The sequence below is a fragment of the Sphaeramia orbicularis genome, chromosome 21, assembly GCF_902148855.1.
Source record: "Sphaeramia orbicularis chromosome 21, fSphaOr1.1, whole genome shotgun sequence".
NCBI lineage: Eukaryota > Metazoa > Chordata > Actinopteri > Kurtiformes > Apogonidae > Sphaeramia > Sphaeramia orbicularis.
In genome coordinates this window covers 41,896,832-41,919,815 of record NC_043977.1, presented here as the reverse complement: position 1 = coordinate 41,919,815, position 22,984 = coordinate 41,896,832, and the positions used below count along the sequence as shown (strand labels likewise).

The 22,984-nt window shown below is 38.1% G+C and overlaps 1 protein-coding gene across 4 annotated transcripts in view; it reads left to right on the top strand.

The window, feature by feature from the left end:
- The window catches only part of man1a2 (mannosidase, alpha, class 1A, member 2), a 197,137-nt gene that overhangs the window by 22,780 nt on the left and 151,373 nt on the right, over positions 1-22,984 (top strand). For all 4 annotated transcript variants that reach the window (XM_030125539.1, XM_030125540.1, XM_030125541.1 and 1 more), the window contains one exon: positions 15,685-15,946. In XM_030125539.1, coding sequence (XP_029981399.1) covers positions 15,685-15,946 — 262 coding nt within the window. The remainder of the gene's footprint in view (positions 1-15,684; positions 15,947-22,984) is intronic.

Genomic DNA, 22,984 nt, shown 5'->3' with positions numbered 1-22,984 from the left:
ATTATGAGCTGAGTAGGCCGTCCTTCAATGCGTCCCAGGACACATTTCTATTCACATTGCCTAGACAATGTGAACATGTGTCCCAGAACATCTCTGAATACACCCTGAATGGACAGATTTGAATGCATCCTGCTGATGTTCAGATGCTGCATTAGAGGTGTCCACGTGTGATGGGGATCTGTCACGAGGGATGGCAACACCAGGTTTTATCTGGGTTTTAGTCTAACATGATCTTTTTTTTACGCATTTTTTTACTGTGGAAATTTTGTTTGACATGCTCATAGGATAGATCGTTACTGGCTTTGCTGTTTTAATCAATCAGTCAGTCAATTAAATTGTATTTATACAGCACCGAATCATAACAAATGTTATGTTATTACTGGAGCCCGATGGATATGGCATTTTTGGGGCTCATACCGATACTAATCTTGGGGGCTAAAAAAAAAAAGCTGATATTCGATATGTTGGCTGATATCCGATATATTGGCAGATAACTGATATTTTGGCCGATATATGAAATAAGACCATTGATATGGACAGTATATCAGTGGTCTTATATTAGATAATGGTGAACATGTAAATTAACAGTTGCATCTTTTTTTTTTTATCTCACAAAGATAATTTACACAACTTTAAAACAGTATAGAAAATAAATTAATTGGTCATGCTCTACTTATGACACTTTACATTTAGAGCTGGTCTAAACCAGACTCTTAAGCCAATTCACAGACACCAACAGAATCCTCCAGGAACAAACACTTGGCAACAGTGGTGAGGAAAAGCTTCCTTTAAACAGGCAGAACATGGATGCACAGCAAATTGAAATATAACTGCTGAAAACTAGAACCGCTCTTACTAGTATAAGTACCAGTTACTGTACAAATATCCATAACTGTTAATACTACTACTACTCCAAGTACTAACAGTGGTTATACTACGACTTCAGGTGTTAGCAACCAACAGTAGTGTTAATGTTTAATACATATTAGTTCAACCAGCTTTGAGGATCTCTAGTGATCTCTGTGGACCTTAAAACAGAATCGTTGCAGTTAGAGCTCTGAAGGTTCCACTCTTATGGAAAGGATGTAGGGGAATGGGAAGAATGAAGGCTGAGTCACTGCTGCCTATTTGAAGCCTCTCTCTGTCTCCTATTTGTCATCTCCCCGGTGTGTTAGTGTCAGTAGTAACAAGGCCTCTTGAAAGGGAAGAACAGGAGAGACACTTATTTGAAATGGTTTGCATGAGTGCAGCTCACACAGTTTTTAGTGACAGAAGGATAAGGAGAGACACTGCCCAAAAAGAGAAAAGATCAAGAGAATTGGAAAGAGCAAGAGAGTCACAGAGAAAAGAGTCACTCAATGCTACTTGATGCTTCCATGGTTAAGTGCAAAGCTTCTAACTAAATCCCATCCCTGCCAAACACTGGCACACCCCTGCCCTTCAATTGCTCCCTCAGTTTAAAAAATGGGATCAAAGGGGGAACCATCAATGGTGAATTTAGTGTCATCCCTCAGGTAGGTGGGGTATGAAATCTAAATAAACCTTATAGGATTCACTGTTAAATTCAGATCCGTTTTGTATAACCTACCTATAACTACAACAGCACTGACTACTTCAGAGCCATGGGTGCACTGAACCACAGCTGTAACACAGCTACTACATTTGTCTTTGCATGATGGGAAAATGGATCATTGTTCTAATGGCAATTTTTCTCTCAATGTCACCACTCACTTAAAATGTAGAGAAGACTGTGTAATTGTGCTTTTGTTTCATGATTTCTAGCTGATGTTGCGCCCATTCTTAGTTATTCACTACATCAATCATTCAGCTCCCATAGGTGTTTTTTATGGAACCTAATACCTCAGTCGGAGTAAAAATACCTCAAGGAACCACCTCAGTCCGGAGAGACTGGCCCAATCTGGCCTGACTCGAAGGAATTTTCGCTTAGGTTGAGAAGGGGCTGTGTAAACCTTTGATGATAGAAAACAAATGCATTATTTTTGCACACGTTTGTCTCATGTGGCCAGTCTGATAGCTTTTTTTTTGTCGGGGACCTCTCAAGATTTAAAGCTTGTTGGGTGTCTCCATGGTCCAAAAGCTTCAAACAACATGTTCAGAAGTATCTGAAAAGATGAATGAGGCTAAGTTAAAAAAACAAACTATTGCTACTGTTTTGTCACTTTTCAAATAATCTTCAGGGGAATGTGACAAAGTAGTGAAAATTCAAGGTTTTCTTGTGTGTAGTTGTGAGTCACAAAGCATGCCAAACAAATACAGCATATATCCTTTACAAATACAATAAGGAAATAAGCTTATTTAAATTAATGGCAATTTTGTCAATAAAAGTTGCATATACATTAAGAACATGTCATATTTAATACTATCTAGGAGTAATAAATATTCCAAAGCACAATATTAAAAGCTAATTTGAAGGACTTGGGTTGAATTTCTTAAGAATATAACAGGTTATCTTGTAATAATTTTCATAGCTGCATTTCCAACAGAGTAAACGTCACAGCAGGTCAAACTGTTTTTTGCGTATCGAAACAATATTCACATACTATCTTATCTGTTCATTTTAAGTCAGAATCCCTGGTGCAGTAATCTAAATATTTGATTTTGGCTCAGGAAATAGGCTATTGTTCATGCAATCGCAGCCACTGATGTTTATGAAAACTAACAACCTTTTCCATGCTGTGTTTGAGTTGTGGCCAAACTTAGCCACACAGCTCATCATAAAGAATGGAACTTGATACCTATTGTATGCTGTGATGCCACTATTGTTGTTTTGGCTCCACCTTACAACCTTCTAGTAAGCTATAAACTGTATTTTTTTTCCTAATGATTGTTGACACACAGCTGTGTTATTTTTAAAAGGCTGGAAATGGGAAAATTGTATCATCTGTGTGGATGTCCCTCTTTTAAAGCCTGGTGATTGAACCTCTCAATCACCAGACTTTTTCCACCCTTGGGAAAAACCTTATCTGGCTTCAACCCGTCAAGCTCAGTCTTTGTTTTTTACAGATGCCTTGCGTTAGCTGCAAGAGATGGACTCCATGTTCAGTATGAAAGCATTAGTCAGCCAGGCATGATGTAGGTCAGAAGGCTACATGCAAACGTAAATGTTGCCTAAGGGGTGTGGGGGCTCAGGTGTTCTCCTGTACAGGGAATAAAAATAAATGAACCACGTACAGTATGCACACATCCGTGTCAAAGACAAGTTCATCTCCTTTAGAAGTGGCCTGTTATGCCCTTCTCTATTGCATGTTTTTATGGTAATCAGCTGAGTTTTTATGATATTATATGAGGCTTTTTGTGTGAGATGTCACAGTTTAACAGCTGTGACAGTCTTGTGGCTAACTTTTGTTGCCCCACTTGCCGGCACGAAAAGGTCCCTAATGGTCACATACAACACTTAACAAATGGGAGGACTGAATATTGTAGTGAAGAAGACAAAGGAGGTGGCGTGTTGATAGTACACGCAGAGGTAGATGAGACAGCTGAGCGAAACAGCAGGAGAGAGAGAAAGGTATCAGAATTTGTGTGAGAAACGTGGCTTTGGGTGTGTTTATCGGTGAGAGGTTAGAGCTGGGAGGAGGCTGTTGGCAAAAAGACAATGAAAAAAGAAATCGAAAGAAGAGACCGGATGGTATTACACACCCTCTGTAAAGCTTAGCAGTGCTTTTACACAAAAGGCAACGCAGCCTCCATTTGAGCCGAGCGGGTTATGGGAAAAGGAGGACACTGATGTCGTCTGATACTTTACATTGAAAGAATCTTCTGGAGCTGCAGCTCACCAGAGACAAAGGTTGTACTGATTTAACACCCTCTAACATAGGCTTTATTTGTGGTGTTTAGTGGTGAACAGGAGGCAGTCCTGTCTGCATCACTTGAAACTCAAGGGGACTGTTCCCACGAGAGCTCTCAGACTTGGAGGTCCTCGAAGAACACTTTGGAACAAACAGTCTTAAGTGAAATGCTAGACCTTCTTAACTTGCCCACCCACAGCAGCCAACTTTCTATAATTCCACCTTTCATAATATCTTCACCACAGGATATGTATAAATTCACCTTAATGCATTAATGCCAATGTATCTGTATGTGATTTCAAGTAATGGAAGAAATGCTAAGAATATACTGTCTGTGGATCTCTGAGTACAAGCTGTGTGTTTTCTCACCCCAAAGAAGTACAAATGTATGATGCTCATCAAAATAAAGGTACCTCTGTAAAGTGTTTGAAAGGCAGCACTATTACAGAACTTTCATGAATGGATCGCTGATGCTTGTGTGTTTCAGACCAAGGTTATTATCGTTAACAAAAACTAACAAAATGACAAAAACTAGAATTATAAAAACATTTTCGTTAACTGAAACAAATAAAAACTATAATTAAAAGAAAAAAACAATAACTAACTGAAACTGTATTGTGTGCTTACAAAACTAACTAAAATGTATACAAATTCTGGATAAAATTCCCTTCGTTTTCGTCTTTGTCAATGTTGGATTGATATAAAATTGATTTATTTCCCTCAAACAATTTTAACTGCTGGCACCATATGATATTTAACGGTCCGTCACTTCTTGTCACTTGTGGTTTCCAGTCGTCTTCTGGTCCCCTCTCTACCTGGAAACATGGAGACTAAAGTTGGGTGAAGCAGCAGAGTCCTGTCTGGGATTTATTTGAATTTGACGGTGAGGAAGATAAAAGATATAAAGAAACTAAAACTAAACTAAAACTAAGCATTTAGAAAATAACGAAAACTGATAAAATGTAGTAAACCTGCTCTAAAAACTAATTAAAACTAACTGAATTAGAGAAAAAAAAAAGTCAAAATTAAATAAAACAAAACTATAATGAAAAATCCAAAACTATTGTAACCTTGTTTCAGACCAGAGAAATACCCATGTTGTGGTATTGCTGTTTGTTTGGTTGATCTGGTTTGGTTTACTGTTTGTTGCTCCAGTGAAGCAGTGCCCTAACACTGTCAGAGAAGCAGAACTGATGGGAGGGTGGTACGTAATTCTAAAAGAAACGTGATGGACCTATATGAGGAGGATGTGGTGGGTTATATGGCTCTGTAGATAAAGCTGAGAGAAAGTGGGGTGGGTGGGGACGATGTGCTGAGCAATATGTCCCCCAGGGGGGTGCACCCCCTGGTTGAGAACCACTGACCTAGAGCATTTTCCTCTTATTCCAGTTTCTTCACACAGAAATTTTTAAACAAAGTAGGATGTGTCTGTACAAACCACATGAGGATGTTCACTTGGCTTATTGATCAGATGTGTCTGGGGTGGGAGCAAGAAGGTAAATACAGGAAGAAGGTCTAGTGTTCCACACTGTGGTGTATGTCTGAGAGAAACATTGGTTTACAATTAAAGGCAGAACAACCAGCCGGCTGCTGCCATTACTACTACTGTTCAAGCTGCTCCAGTCTATGTGCTCCGCTGCATGCCAGAATACGAAGCACATCTGTTCAGCTTTAGTTGATGAGTAAACCTGGTAGCTGACTCAGATCAAGGTCAGATCAGCACTGCAAGCCAATCTCTACTTTTTGTTCTGGCTTTCTTGGGGACTTGAGATCTGTGTTTGCTGTCTTTGGGGTTGTCGGCTGATCATGGGTCTTGGAGCATTTCATGCCACTTGACCAAAAACTGCATTTTTCACATAAAATTTGATGATGTATGTCATGGGTTGTAGATTTTCTCTTAGCATGCTGACACTCCATGGTCAGTCACAGGAGCTAGTTCAGTGTGAGACTGATTCCACCCAAATGCCCCACTGAACAACATATGTAATCATTCCTGCATGTGGACATCAGACTGTTTAATTCCACTTCATAATTATAATTACACACAACTATATTTTTGTTTATGTATATTTAATGTTTATCTGTCCTTCCTTCCTTCCTTCCTTCCTTCCTTGCTGTATTGATAATTTATTTCCTGTTACTTTTTATTATACTTAAATGGAGCAACTGTACCGGTAACACCCAATCATTTCCGCCTGGGATTAATAAGTATCGATTATTAATAAATGAAGAGTGTATGTTCGTGGATGGAGTTAAATAAGTCCTTCACATTTTTATTGACCTCAGATACTAATCTCAGACAAACATTGGTGAAGCAGTAGTGCAGTTCCGTGCAGACATAAGTGACACTATGGGGATGCACTAGAGCGTGGTTTAAGTGGACTAAAAAGCACAGGGGTGAAACCCCCTAGTTTGGAATTGATGAGAGAAAACAATGAGGCCAAGAGCTACTGTACACAATGTGCTGTAGGTTAATAAAGTGCTCAGTCCAGCATAATGCATGGACACCCAGACCTTACCTCTCCACAGCCTTGGCCTTCATGTCTGTATGGGGAGTATCACTGCAGTCATTTGCTGTGCAGTCACTAATAGCCCAGCAGTCTTATTCTCTTGCATAAATGGGTAAATTAAGTAATTAAGACTTGACTTGCTTGCTGTGACCTCTATGTGCATGTCTCTCTGTTTGTTACCATGGTTACCTGGCACCTATCCTCCTCTGCTCTCTGGAGCCTTGTGTTTCCACAGCTACCGCAAAAAAAAAAAGAAAAAAAAATTCGATATCTCTGACCGCCGGACAACTGCTGCTTCTCTCCACCTGCCATGGATGGGATGGTCTTTGCTGAGCTCCAGTATTCATGACAGCCCTGAAGAAGAAAGAAAGACAACTCGCACAATAAGGAAGTGGTTAAGACCTGACATGAGTGGAAGATGTAATGAGGAGGGTGGGGCTCTTTTTTTTTTTTTTTTCTCCCACGGATCGCTTTACTTAGATTTGATATGCAAAAGAGGACATGAGGCTATAAAAGACATAAAACAGTAGGTGATGCATGGTGTAGTGGCCTGGGCGCTCGAGCTCTGGCCCACTCTTCTCTTTGTCAAGGCAATCAGACCAGGCTGCTGTTGACGTGGTCATAATTGCATGTTTGACATCATATGAGACTTGAAGAGACTCATAGGCAATTCTAGGGTGAGTCTGATAATGGCTCGGGAAAACAACGATGAAAGAGGTGTATAAATAGGAAGTGAGGTGAACTAGTCAAAGCCAGTGCATGATTGTTTTGAAAATGAGTTATCAGAATTACTGGTATGGCACTGAAGCCTGTACATTTGTGTGATTACACTTGATGGTGTTCATGTTTCTGTGGCAACATGCCTGCTTTGAGTGTGTACACACAGAGCAACAGCAACACAAATTACAGCTGATGACCTCTTCGTTTGCCGTGCTTCCTTTCATCTGCTTAAGTCATGTACACATTTAGAACGCTGGTTTTTCTATTTGTAGGTACGCCTTTGAGTAAAGTGAACATTTCTGTTTCATCTAGAAAGCAGTGACAACATTTCTCCCAAATTTCAATTAACCATTTTCAATCTGCGTGTGTTATCTGGTTTGGCAATTATATAACCGCACAAGGCTGCCATTTAATGAAAAATAGAAAGTAGCCATTTCTCAATACGCATTCTTGTCTGTTCATCCATTCTCAGGTTCTCATGAAACATCAGTCACGCCCCAAGTACTGTTCCAATTGCAAGTTTGCATAAACCTAGAATGGAATACGTGGATGTTGTTCTTGTCTGCTAGCTTAAGCCAAGGATGCACTGGTTGGTGACTTGTGTAGACTTGGCTGGCAAAATATTCCAAGATGCACTTCATACTACTCTAGAATGCTACGGCGACTTCTGATAACTCAATTCAGAAATGTCTAATTGGCTAGATGACCGTAACGAGATGATATGATACAATGTTAGAATGCAAGTGAGAGGCAGAATAATAGCGAGAAAGATGCCTTTATTATCATGATATAGGATTCAATACAAAATGTATAAATGACATGTAAATACTAGTACAAATGTATTGAAATCAAGTCAAGTGACATTGTGGTGATTTGAGGGAACTACGTTAGGGAGCCGATGACGGAAATACAGCAGAGACAGGGAGGAAAGTTCACAGGTACGCAGCCGTTCTAATTACAGAGAGACTTACGTTCTTAGGAAGTCCGTTCTCTTGGACCGTTCTTGCTAAGACCATACTAGCTGAGTTCGCAAGACCGTACTCTGCGTTCTTGATATTGAGAAACGGCTATTGTGTCAATGTGATGACCTTTTGAATTTGCGTCCACTCTGCTTATTATATACACCTACAGTACAGAACTGACCAGCCTCCATATAGCCACTGAAACTTTTTACATTGGAAAAAATCAAAATCTTACCAAGTGTATTTTTCTCATTTCTACTCAAAATATCTTATCACTCCCAAAATAAGACATAATCACCTAAAGAGTAACTTGTGAGATATAAGAATGTATTTTTAGACAATAGATCTTGAAAATCTTTTTTAAGAAATCTTAACCAGATAATTTTCATTTGTTCCATCGGCAGATTTTTTGCTTTATTCAAGATTTTTTTTTTGCAAATTCAAGCAAAACATCTACCAATGGAACAAGTGAAAATTATCTTGGAAAACTGGAAAATTATCTGTAAGATCTATTGTCTTAAAAATAAGTTCTTGTATCTTATATCTCACTGAAAAGTTACTCTTTAGATGATTATGTCTTATTTTAAGTGTGATGAGATATTTTGACTAGAAATGAGAAAAATACACTCGGTAACATTTAGATTTTTTCCAGTGTAATGATTTCTTTACCAAAATTCTGCAGCCCTAGAGCTGAAAATGACAAGTTATAAACAAAAGCAGCATTTTCACACCTCTATTATACAAATAAAATAAGTCCGTGTACATTTTAAACAACAGTCTGTTTTATCATGAGTTAAGAAATGTGTGTCGGGTGGAATAACTATTATTTTCAGTCTCAGTTTTTGTGTTTCATGTTTTTTGATGGCTTGTGACATCTGCCTTCCACTTGACCGCGTTCATGAGGTTATCGATGTGGTTGTGGTTTGGAAATTTGATGTCCTCTCTTAATTGTTTTCCAGGGCTCTATGTGAACACAGATATTTGCTAGTCATCCACCACGGGCATCATTGACATATCATATTTAAATGCATTTTTCGTTCGGCACAGTGGATGGCATACTGGTGTGACCTCCAGAGCATGGACACCACTCAAATAATCACATTCTCACAAGTATTACACACATGTACGACACAGGAATAGGAAATCACCACAAAGCAGAGCCCAGCATCGTAGAGAAAGTCTTACAAATGCATGCATTCACATTCACAAACGTACACACAGTAATTGCAATCTTGGTGTTGCAAAATATGTTTTCTATCAATTAAAGTCAGACACGCTGAGCTGCGATATGAATATTTATGAGTTGTTTCCAGGGCAATGTTGCGTAACTCAAAAGCTGTTTATTTTGGTCTCTGTTGGCCCCACATGCAGTGTCATGATAGAAGTATAAAATGGATGCACATTGTGTTGTGTGAAGGATAATCTTTCGTCTCTTTTTTCATCCTCCACAGTAATTTCTCCTGCTTTTGTGTTGTTCCCTCAGTGGGGCTGTGTGATATGATCGAAGTGTCCTAACCAAACATAGCTTAAATGAAATGACAACATAGAAAGACCTATTACGTATGACATTTTGATTTATACACTCAACAGATAAAAGGCACCTTCTTTATTTAATTTTCCCACTTTTATTTAGAACCTTTGTCCATATTTTTAACTAAGCATGAAACACACCACAAAATATTGTTAATTCTTTCATTAGCATTATTTGAAGTCCAGTAATCTGAAACGCTTCATTTTGAGATTACTGTGAGTCAATAATTTGGGTTCTCTAATTTAGTGGAGAAAATGTAATGTGTGTTTGTGTCAAATATAGTTCACAGACAGAAAGAATAGAATGAGAATAGGGAGTTTGACTTTTTCAGGTGAGGAAATGGTCGATGCATCTTATCTTTAAATAGACTGTGCAGAATCAGACTGGGCAAAAGCTACAGGGTTGTTTATAGTAAGTCTCACTGTCAGTATCATTGTGTCTCATATCACAGGGTTTTTCCTCCCATTGTTACAGGTTAATACAGTGCCAGATTGTTTTTTTGTTTTGTTTTGTTTTATTAGCACCTTAGTCAAATGAAAAAGGGAACGTTGGTAAGAGGTTTTTAGCTGTTATTTTATGATCCGTTCGGGAATTCATGATTTCTAAAGATAAGATTGTTTCTGTTTGTAAGTGTTGTTTTAGTTCCCAGGGTAATAAATGGGTAACACATTTATGTGCTTCTTTTTTCCTGATTTGATCCAGTTCTCGAGAACAATGATCTGAAATGTAGTGATGTCCTGATCTGGATTTTTTTTGCTTCCAATATGATTTTTTAGTTTTGTCGATACCGATCTGATACCGATACTTTTACAATGAAATTAGCAGTCATTATTTATAGGTTATTATGCTATTATTTTACTTGACATCACAATTGGGCTGAATGTAGAACCTGAACAAAAACAAGTATGACATCTTTGACTCTTAATAACTTTATAATTTTTGCACTTTCCAAATTCATACTCTGGGCCAAATTAGAACCTTTTGGGGACCGATTATGGCCCACGGGCTGTATGTTTGCCACCCCTGCTGTAGGGTGTCTATGGACAGGGGACTATACGAGGGGTGCATTCCGTGCTGTATGTACCTCACAATGAGTACGCGCAGATAATATGACCTTACAAAGTGAAAGTGAAAATTAATTCGCTTTACTAATTCCTCTAAGTCTCCCATTGTTGTGCAGCTCATTTTCCTTGTCCCTACCTTCGGAAACTGTAATTTGAGGGGGCAGGACATTTGTTTAAGGGGGCATTGCCTTCTCTTGCCCCATCCTAGAACCAGGCCTGGATCGGCCTGATCTTATGACTTGATCTTCTAAAAACTAGATCTAGATCTTCTAAAAAAATGCCAGATCGGCTGCCAATATGGATCCTTAGATCAGATCGGGACATCCCTACTGAATTGGGAAGTTTTTGATTCATTGCAGCCCAAGACATGATTTAGTTTGTCATAGGGCTGGACAATCGCACAATCTTGGCATGATTGATCTTAATTTGACATAAAATCTACTTTTCAGCAGGACAGTACGGATCATATCATTAAAAAATAAACAGTGCTGTTAAGTGTTTTTCAAGTCTGCAGATGTGTTTTAAACGGCCCATTTACTTGGGTGATTATAGTATTTTATAGAGAACATTGCACAGAGGTGCTGCACAAGCCTCTGGGTTTGTAGCACTAATGTCACTGGCGCAGGTCTCTAACACATCTGTTTATAGTAATACTTCACTTTTTGTGCACAGTAGTGTTTGGCTTCAGTCCACATTTACATCGTGTAATGTATTGTTTTTGCTACTGCTTAAGATATTACAATGGAGTGTAACAGTAAATCTGTCAGCTGCAGGTCTGACCTCTGACCTCCAGTGTGCAGTGAATCTGTTTTACACAAATGCTGTAGATTTACAGTATGTTTGAGTGGAAATGTTTTTGATTTGTTATACAGCTCAGATGAGACAGCTCAGTCTCCACAGTCTAGGTAATCATTGAATCACTGCAACTACGTTTAAAGGGTTATGTAGTTTTGCGTTTACTTCATCCAAATGTTGCCAGTGTTATAATAGTGTCTTCCCAAAATGATGCAAAATTGCAGAGTTTCTTGTCTGACAATAATGACAAAAAGTCAGCACTCTCAGTCTAAGCCCCCAGAAAGTAGAGAATGCTTGAGGAAAAGTCGTAGTTTAGTTGTAAATCACCTACAAGAGATAAGAAAATTGTGATTCAGAACATGGTTTTTGCCTCCAAAAGCACCTCCATATTATCTTGCATCCATATCACCCACACCTATATTATACTATCAGGCAGTGTGAATGGCTCAGTTCTTTTTATATTTGGTTTCCTCAGTATTCTCCCACACATTTCCCCCTCTGCTGGTCACAAACCATGACAGACAGCAGACTTGGACTTGGTTTCCCTGGCTTCATGCTTGGTGCCCTCTTCAGAATTGTACAAGAAGAAGCCTCCACACAGACTGCCAAGTCATACAAGTCATCTTCTATTTGGCTGCGTATTTTGGGCTGCAGTATAGGTACACTTAAGACTCTTCACCTCCAGCATGATGAAATTAGCTGTCCCCGAGGAACAGCTCTTCTGTTTGCTCCACTACATTAGGAAAATATCAGTGTGCCAGGACGGCTAGAGCAGTGCTTTTAAATTGATTGAGAGGAGCCAATGCCATTGACTACGACTGTTACCAGCCTCTTAGATAATATGCGATAAACTTATTGTGCATCCATCATCGTAGACAGACCTCGCAACCTCTGGCACCGAGCACAGTCACGTGGAACAATAACAGTACAGTGTGGACATTTCCATTTCTTTTGATCTCTACGCTATACCTGTGCTCCTTGGAGAATATGTACACATGAATATTAACACAAACACAGATGCTCAGATGGAAGAAAAGTTCTCAGTATTGTTTTGCTGTTTTCTGAAGTGCAGATCTGTGTAGCTTTGACGGCCTGCAGCTGAGTCCACAAGGATAACAGCAGGCATTCCGGTCCTCCCACATTCCCTGGGTTCATCACACAGAAGGTCACTCATAAACAGACTCCAGAGCTTGAACTTAGACAGACACACAGCTGCTTTTTTTCTAAACTTTCTCAGATTTATTAGTACTTGGACCTAGTACATTTAAACACAGTGACATAACCTCTCACATGTAGACCAAATGAGGTGTGACGTATAATGCTTTCATCCATCTGGAGAATATAAAAGAGAAACTGACCAAAGGATAGTTTGTTTTGTGTCATCCTGCCTTTTTTGTGTTTATTCCACCCAAGTTGACTCTTTTTTTTTTTTTTCCCCTGTATTTGGCTTTAGTAATTTAATATTCAGTCTACTTCAAGCTCCAAGATTCTAGTTCAACACCAAACAAAGCTTACCTTCTCTCAGGTTACTGTTCAATACAAATAATTCATCCAACACTACTTTTCTTCTTAACCCATAAAGACCCAAACATCCACTAGCAACCAAAAGCCTACTGATCTAAAATGTTTATTAACTGTTGATCCATTAATCCTATCAGTACATATAAATAATTACTGTAAAATGCAGTTTGTCATCTTTTCCTGGTCATCAGATATGACCCATTTGGATGTTCAGAGGCTCCGTAGTGAACGTGGAAACACTGTCAACTTCTACAACATTGATTCACCAATAAAAACCCACAGAGTTTTGGATGGAGACACTATGTTCAGGTAATATATTTTGCTGAAAAGAAAATCACTTTTTCTTCAGTTTTCTCTGTTTCTGACATAATGATCATTGAATTTACTTTGAGCTTTTATGAACAGCTACATGATCAGTGAATTAAATAAAGAAAAATACTTGAATTTCACTGAAGAAATGGAAAATAAAGATGATAATATTACAATAAATGGTAATAGATCACTTAAGAAGGGCTAAATACAGAAAAAATCTGATTTGGGAACTGCCACAAAAGTAGCACTGGGTCTTAATGGGTTAAACCAAAACCATATATGACCTGAACTTGTTGTTATAGAATTAATTTTCCTGAAACCAACTATTTTTTTGTGTATTCAACCTCAGTGCATGCCCTACAAGACTCTTCCTTTATCAGCCTGTGTGTTGTTTAGCTTTTATTTAATATCTAAGAGTTTTGGCAACAGTGAAGCTAGATTCATATTGTTCTTCTTCAGTGTTTGTTCCTTTCATGACCGCTGAAGAATAGCAGAGGGTAACGTCCTCACGTCACCTTTTGCTTCACTATCCTGCTGTTTATTTTTCATTACTGACCCACATCCTCATGGGTTGGAGTTGTGCTAACACCCCAAGGCTTGAACCTTCTCGTGAACAGCAGATAAAGCTTCTTATTCATTCTGACACCGCTTGCTTCCTCACCCCTCGGCTACACTGATCGTATGCGCTTCCGCTATAATCGATCCCGTGGCTACACTAGGCATGGAAATGGTGCCTAAGTGCTGCAGCAGTACACTAGTCTACTACTTATATTTTTTAACAGTAGGTGTATATGTCCATTTTACGTAGAACCTGAGCTTTAAGTGCCTATATTTTAAATTAAACTACTGATCTGTAGGCGATGAATAGCTTTATGGTTTTCCTAGTTCTGTTTCCTGTCACAAGCTGACAAATGAGACTGAAAGCATAAAAAAAAAGAAAAAACAGAGAACATTTGAAGTCCTTTTCTCTAACTCTTGATCACCATGGTATTCATCATGCTTGAACAAGCTTATCCCTTATATAAACTCAGAGGAAAAAAATAATAAAATTTATCACTCTGTGTTTGATCCTCAGGCAGAAAATGCACCATGATCCTAAAACGACCTCATGTTCTTGCCTGTGATCTTTACTGTACGCACAGTTGGTAAATAGATACACAAACAGAGCATTTATGTGATTCATTGAGTTTCTTTACACCTGTCCTATTTCCTGAAGGTGATATAATTGTGGGGAGGGCCTTTGTCCTTATATAATAACTGCTGGTTTTGTTTTGTTTTTAGACTTTTCTGCATTTCAGAGAGGTGAAGTGTAGTCTAGCTTATTGCAGCTGTTTATTGCAGAGGCAGCTCATCCTACTGATTAAAATTAAAATCTTTGTTTTTCCCCCATTTACTTATAAAGGGTGAAATTTCACATGTCTGTAACAGCAAAACTATTGGTTGAATCCATACCAAACTGGGTTTATAGATTGCCAGTGACCCAGAATACATGTGGTTACATTTTGGGAAAAGTAGGTTAAAGTTCTATTTTTTTTTTTTTTTAAATGAATTTTTAAAGTCTTTTTTTTTCTCCCATTTACTTATAATGAGCAACATTTCAAATATCTGTAAGAACATCAATTTTGTTTCAATTTACTTCAAACTTGGCACATATATAGAGGCAAAGGATATGCTGACATCAGCACATGCATAGACATGATGACATCAGCTGGATCGATGCCAAAATAGGCTACAATATGAACAAGGGGCGGGGTTTGTTGTTCCTGGCACCACTTGTTTACTATAACTTCAGATGGTAACAGGCCTTAATTACTAATTCTGTCTGTTGAGTAGAACTGATCAAATGTTGGCTTGTTTGGGACCACTTTTGATTGGCCTATAAATGTTACTACCTTGTGCTGTTTAAACAAAAGGACCACTTCTTGTACCTATTTCAAATTAAAAGCCTGCTGGGATTCTAATTGATAAAACATTAATTTCACACCAGGGCTTTTATTGTGAAACTTACTTTGTTTTGCTGAGACTTGTATGTCTATAAATTGATGTGTAATCCAGGTGTGCTAAACATGTCATGAGTTGAGATGAAAATGTACATTATGCATAAGCATAAACACCCAATTTTTCCAACTTTGTCCCCCAGAGGAACTATGATAATACCCTGTGATTAAACGGCTCATAGACCCACAAAGGAAACAGAGATGCCATTTTACTTGGCAAGTAGATGTAACTTTCCTGGCTTTTATCTTCAGGATAGCAGAATATCACATTTGCAAAAATAACTTCGAAAAGGGATTCAGTTTATTCCCAAACTTTATAGTTTTGTCTAAGCCGTCTTAAAATAACTCCTTGAATCACTCCTTAGCTTCCACAGATGGTCTTCTAGGATTCCAAGTGCAAATAAAGCATAATAATGAATCTGAATAAAATCTTTATCTTCTGCCTTTTTCCTACCTCCTACAGGGAGGAGGAGGAAAGCCTGAGGGACAAGATCCGTGCAGACCACGAGCGAGCGCTGCAGGAAGCCAAGGAGAAGCTGCGAAAGTCCCGCGACGAGCTGCGGGCTGAGATTCAGACGGAGAAGAACAAAGTGGTGGAGGACCTGAAAAAGAAGGACCCCGGGCCCAAACCCTTACCACCCGTCCCCATGCCCAAGGTGGTGGGTGTTAGTGATGGCGAGCCACCGGAGCCAGACGCCAAAGAGAAACGTGACAAGATACGAGAGGTAAGATAGTAGCTTAGGTATTGATAGATGTTCTGTTTATGTACAGGGTGTCCATAAAGTCTCTTTACAATTGAACACATTTATTACAAAAACAAATGAATTGACAAATCTGTGGAAATTACTACAAAATGCAAAGTAGATATTGAAGTTTTTTGCCTCATTTAATACACCTCTATATGGGCACCATTTGCACATCCAGTCGGTACTGGATTTTTTTTTGCCATTTTGGCTGTATCATAGCCTCATAAATGGTATCAATGGCATCAGTGATCTTTTGCTTCAGGTTGTTGATGTAGCTTTATTTGATACACTATCCCCGTAGAAAGAAATGCAGGGCAGTGATATCTGGTAAACGAGGTGTCCAGGGAACTGGGCCATCCCTTCCAATCCACTGGTCTGGAAATGTTTGATGTAGGAACCCACCAACATGCAGTCCCCACCATCTACCTGGAAAATGATGGTTGGTTGAAGGTCATCCAGTTGTGGTGACACATATTCAGTCAAAAGGTCTATCTGTCGTTGAAGAAAAATGGACCACTGATTCGATTGCACATCATCCCACAATGTGATTAAAATCTCTGAGGAGTACATAGAACAAATCTGGTTAACATATCTCATCAATTGCTTTTGTAATACATTTTGTAAATTGTAAAGAGACTTACCCTGCTAATTTCTTTTATGGTTCTTTTTTAGACCAAATTCACTGGATCTCATTTATTAATTGTTATGTGTGAATTTATTATCAGACCATGCCATGAAAATGCACTTACACTACTCGCATTGCGGCTAGAAAAATGTCAACAACTAGCTCTATTCTTTGTAGGTATAGAGTGAAATTAACCTTTTTTTCCCATTTATTGAGCATTTTTAGATATGAAATAACTTACTACAATATGAGATTTGTAGTCGTATAGTGGTTCATGATGGAAACTGGCAGTATTTCTCCCAATTTCCCCAGAAAACTGTTATTTAGAGTGGTATAGATTCAGATTTAGGTCAGATATAGATTTACACAAAGAATTATTCACTTGTTAAGAACACAAATATGTGAATTAGAGCATCACCTAAGGGTTATTTTCATTGTCAATTAATCTATTGATTATTCTGCTGATTAATCATTTTGGTTTCCCACAGCTCCTCAGATTAACATGTTTAATCCAAAAATGTTCAGTTTTCTGTCACAGAAGAGGACAGAAACCAGAAGACTTAATTGATTTAAGAAGTTGCAATTATTCATCATCAGAATTTAGTTTTTTTTTCTGAATTAATGCACAACTATGTGATTAATCATTGCAGCTCTTATTTTAGAAATCACACTCATTACACAAAAGTGAGTCGATCATCCATCTTCTAGATCACACTTTAGACATTTTGAGTGTGGTCATGTCTGGAAACATTCTGTTTTTCCAGAGCTGTACATTCAGTATTTGTTTTCCCATAGAAGGCATTTAGGACATGGTTCACTGGTCCAGGAAGATCTTTAATGCAGTGACAGACACAGATTTAATCATTGAATGGACAGATACTGGTGAAATGCACATTCCAGCATATGTACATCTGAATCCATTTCTATTGCTGTCTGCTCTGTCTGCGCCAGGTTTCTTTCTTTTTCTTTTTCTTTTTTTTTTTTTTGTGTGTGTGTGTGAAGGCAACAGTAAGCCAGACGGGCAGGGCCTGTTCAGAATGCAGATGGTGCTATCTGGTCCTGCTCCCTATAGACACTAAGCCAACCCAATCCTATCTCCCTCTCTGTCCTCCTCTCCTTCCTTCTTCCCCCCTGCAAGTTTTCCTGCATAATTACCTCATATCGTCTCTCTTGAAACAGCACTTGGAGTCAGAACACTCGCTGCAACGGGAGCTCGCCCATTCACTCCAAACCTGCCTTTGTCTCTAAATGCCCCTTTTGTTCCCTTCATAATTACCATTCAGAGAGAATGCTACACTCTCCCAAATGAACAAGAAAGAAGCAGCTGCATGGGCTACAGCACAACACACTCCCCTTTTCCTGATTGCCTTGTGATTCCACCGAGAAATGATAATCGTTCACCGCCATACAATGGAACTGCAAGACCAGTGCTTTTTCGGTCCTGGCTACCGACATATATTTGACATTGGCATCTGTTGTATTGTCACTTAGACTGTTGTTCTTTTATCCACTGGTCCGCCATGTGGGCAGTGTAAGCTGTCTATGTTTAACCAGGAGCTAAATCGTAAAAGACACTGAATCTGCAATTTGAATATTTAAAGCTTTTTTAAATGGAATTATGCATTTTAAAACATTTCCCTGTGGTCTACATAAACTGTAAATGTCATGCTTAAGTCTGAATTCTTCATTAATTCAGCTCCACAGGTTCATCTCCAACAATATTTCTGAGTAATGACACCAGAAAGATTGTTTTGAGAGCTGGCCCTTTAAATGCACATGAGCCACTTCACGCCCCACCCTCTCCAGGTTGTTGATTGTGCTGCCCTGTTTCGTTCAGCCACTTGTGTTCATTAATACAACCAACAACTGAACATTTTAGGTAATCCGCTCAATGTTTGGACATATTTTCAGTATGGACTACAACCGCTGCTGCTGACAAACAGTTATGGCGTACTTGGAGAAATGTTCATCGGAAGTCTTGAACTTATACGTGCAAATGTCTTTATGTAACTGGTTATAAAGTGTAACAAATTAAGAAGGAATTAAAACAGGTTGTAGACATCAACTTGATTTTTGCCAAAATGAATATAAAGATAGCTTTGCAGCACCTGGAGGGTTCAAATTCAAACTTTAGGAAATGTTAGGGTCCAAATACACTAATAAATGTGTCAAAGACTAATAAAAGTGGGTTTAGCAAAATATGACCCCTTTAAGGTCGAGTCACTGGTCTTTCTTTTCTTTTGTTGCTAATGTAGAAAAACTAATTAATATTTAACAGTATAACACGACAAGTAAGGAATTATTTTATTTAAAGTTAAGTTAATTATCTTCTATCTTGTGTTAAATTTTTATTCATGCTTTTAGTCTATACATACTAGAACAGTGTTTCTCAATGGGGGCGGTGGGACAGCGTCGGGGGGCGTTTGGAACTAGAAAGCTGAGAGGGGGGCGCTCAGACAGAAATTGGGGGGGCGGGGGGCGCGTTAGTCACTGTTCTTTATCACAGTGTATAAGTTTCAATATGCCGTTATACTACCAGCATGTTATTTCAATGGTGAATTCCTGTCTTCCCCATTAACAGTCCATTGCGGTACCCCACCTCCCTGGTTGCAAATTTGTTTTGGGGGGTGGGGGGGTGGATGATGGTGGGGGGTGGTAGGAGGTTCATGATAAGGTGAGGGGTAGCCACCTACTGTGCTCCCACTCGCGAACTTCCCCCTCCCCACGCACACACACACGCACCCTGGTTGCAAATTTTTTTCGGGGGGGGGCAGAAGGCTCATGATGACGTGAGGGGGCGTTTGTTTAAAAATGATTGAGAAACAATGTACTAGAATGACTGATAGTGATTATTAAAGGCTGACATAATAATATTTTGTAGCTGATAGCCAGTTAATCGGCAAATATCACCCCACAATCTTTCCACATAGGAAGGAGAAAAAAAAAGAATTAATTATCTTTGAAAATTAAGCTCAAAGTAACCAATGAATAGATGTGGAACTGAACATCATAATAGCTGTGTAAAGATCGAGATTCAACATTAGCTATTGATAGTTTCTTGAACATCCTGTTGTTATACCTTGATTTTTGGTATTCTTCACATTCCAGATGCTTGATTTGATAAAACTCAGAGTCCTTCCCCCATTTTTTTTGGCTTAATCACCTTCTAAACCCATAAAAATAAAAACAAAAAACAAATGAGAGAAAAAAAAATCAAGATGCTGCATGAGAATATGTACATACCTGTTGACTAGTTGTGACAAATACTAAAATCTGTCAGAAATTTAACAATCCCATTCAATCAGTACAGTAGTAACTGGATAAGAAATACCGTATTTAATTTTTCTACCACCAGGTTGGTTGTTCGTATCTGTACAAGTGTTGGTTTTCAAGTAAAATACCTGGCAGCTACAAGTCTGAAAAAAGAAAAAGACTTTATCAGGTCTAGCAAAAATAAATCTGTTCTTGCAGAGTACTTTTATACTGGTGCTGCAGATAAGTCATGCCATTTCATTCCATTATATTTCCAGTAATAGAAATGAACCTTATTTTGCTTTTTGACATGCACATTTCCTCAACAGTACAGAACACACTCAAAAAAAAGCCTTTTACCACGACTTCCGTTAGCTTAAAGCTGTCCTCTTTTGCAGCTCTGCTAATTATGCGACCCCAACATTAGCAGCCATTAAACCTTTGTCAGGAGATAGAGAGCGCTTCAGGGCAATGAAAGAAAAGGGATGAAATGAATTTGACTATTAACTGGTCTAACACTATTCACCTGTCATATTATGAGTTATTGGTGGCCCAGAGCTGTTGAAATAAGCCGGCTGGTGCAGTTAATGGGCCGTAGTACAAAGGCACAGTTCACTATCAATAAGGTTTGCTCAACAATAATGCAGGAATAACACCAGGTAAAATCTGTTCAGTCTAGAATGCAGGACTTAGACCTATCCAACCAAAAACTCTTGATATGATTTTTTTTTTTTTTCATATGTTACAGTAAAATTTGTAGGTACGTCTTTTATCCACCAACAACATCACAGTATCACAGCCAATATCAGTTGTGGAATGGTGCATATGCTGGCATATTTTGGTAATATTAGGGCTATACTGTATAATGTCTAACAAATCAGTATTACAAAGCTGGGCTGTGGTGCCTACTATTACTTCCACTACTGTCAGTTACATCAACATGTAAAATGAGGTGTCAAGTAAAGTCCACGTTCCTCACCTTGGTCGCACAGGCTCCCGACACAGCTGTTTACCATCTGTCAAGTGTCAGCAATTTACAACTTCATGTAGTTCTCCTCTGCAGACTGTACTAACATGTAGCCCACTGTGTTTTAATACAGCTGCATTAACAGTAAAGGCATTCTCATCTGAATACTATTCTGTTTCTGGTGTTGAACTGAATGAGTATGAAATAACATTTTAATCAATAAAGACCCAGTGCTGTTATTGTGGCAGTTTCCAAATCAATTTGTCTCTCAATTTAACCTTTCTGAAGTGATTTTTTTTTTTTTTTTTTTTTTTTTTACAATTTATTATAATATAATCGTCTGTATTTTGCATTTTTTCCAGTACAAATCAGGTATTTTTTTCATATTTAATTCACTGATCATGTAGATGTTCATAAAAGCTCAGATTAAAGTTGAGGCTTATTATATCAGAAATGGACAAAACTGAAGAAAAAGTGACTTTTTCAACAAAATATAAACTGAACATCAAAAGAAACTTATCACATATTCTATGTGATGCAATTTCACACAATTTTATTAAATATGAAATTAAATTCTTTCTTGTTCTTAAAAAACATTTAATTAACAAACAAAATACAACAAACAACAAAACAGTGGATGAGTATCCAGAGGATAATGTAAAACATGACAAAGGGGAGTTCAACAAAGTTCACATTTAGCAATAAGCAACATTATTAATCCACAGCAAGTCAAAGATTGACCAAATGGTCCAGATCAGTGTCCTCAGTGCTGGGTCTGTCCTCCCTGAGCCCCAACACAGGCTGTACACCTTTTGACCATTTGGTCAATCTTTGACTTGCTGTGGATTAATAATGTTGCTTATTGTTAAATGTGAACTTTGTTGAACTACCCTTTGTCATATTGTACATTATCCTCTGGATACTCATCCACTGTTTTGTTGTTTGTTGTATTTTGCTTGTCAATTAAATGTTTTTTAAGAGCAAGAAAGAATTTAATTTCATATTTAATAAAATGGTGTGAAATGGCATACATAGAATATGTGATAAGTTTCTTTTGATGTTCAGTTTATCATTAACAAAACATAAACCCAGTGTGTCGATCCACTGACATTCATTCAGCTCCATGGGTTTTACTGGTGAATCAATGTTGTAAAGGATGATAGTATTTCCTTGTTCACTAAAGAGCCTCTGAATGTCCAAATGGGTCATATTTGATGACCATGAAAAGATGACAAACTGTATTTTACACCAGTTATTTACATGGATTGATAGGATTAGTGGATCAACAGGTATTAAACAGTTTAGTTCAGTAGATAATTTTTGTAGATGGTGGATGTTTGGGTCTTTATGGGTTAAGGGCAAATACAGTAACCACATCAGGGCAGGTCCAGGAGTCCCTGGGTAGTTTTAAGATTCAAAGATTCAAGATTCAAAAGTTTATTTGCCATTTGTGCATATACACACAGGAATTTTTGTGCGGTCGATCAGAGTCAGATAAAAATATTAGAAAAAATACATAATTCTATAAAAAAGCCAAAAGATTCCTGAAGGATGTCACATTCTACTGCATGTTACTCACTACTTTTTCCTCATATTTACATCCACAATTTTTATTATAAAATAACAACTTAAAAATGATAAAAAAAAAAGAAAAAAATGTTACATATTAATCTAAAGTGATAACAAGCATTAAGGGAATTGGCCATGGTCGCAGCCCATTCTCAGTGTATGAAAGACATACAGTTATTTGCAGTTCATTCTTTTCATCTAACACCCATTCAAATAATCATAAATCCTGTGATCCCTGCCATAACAATTATTTTTAAAAAAAATAATTTTTAAGTTGTTATTTTATATTTTATAAGTGGAATGCAACTACTTTGGCTGGGTTTACATTGTGGTTTTAGCAAGAGACAGCTGCTTTCAGGAGTTGTTGTAAAGCAGATGAATAATCTGAACATGACACAGTTTAGTCTTGTCAAAGTTTATGTCTTTCACTGTTACAGAGCCTGCAATAGAAACACTGTATATAAAAACAAAACCTGCATGCTTGTAGTAAGCAGATCTACAGAACCACAGATCTTGTTGCACTGTAAACACGGTTTGACATTACTTGTAAATGAACTGTGATACTACCTGTGTATGGAACTGCTCAGTTTTTAATGTGCACAGA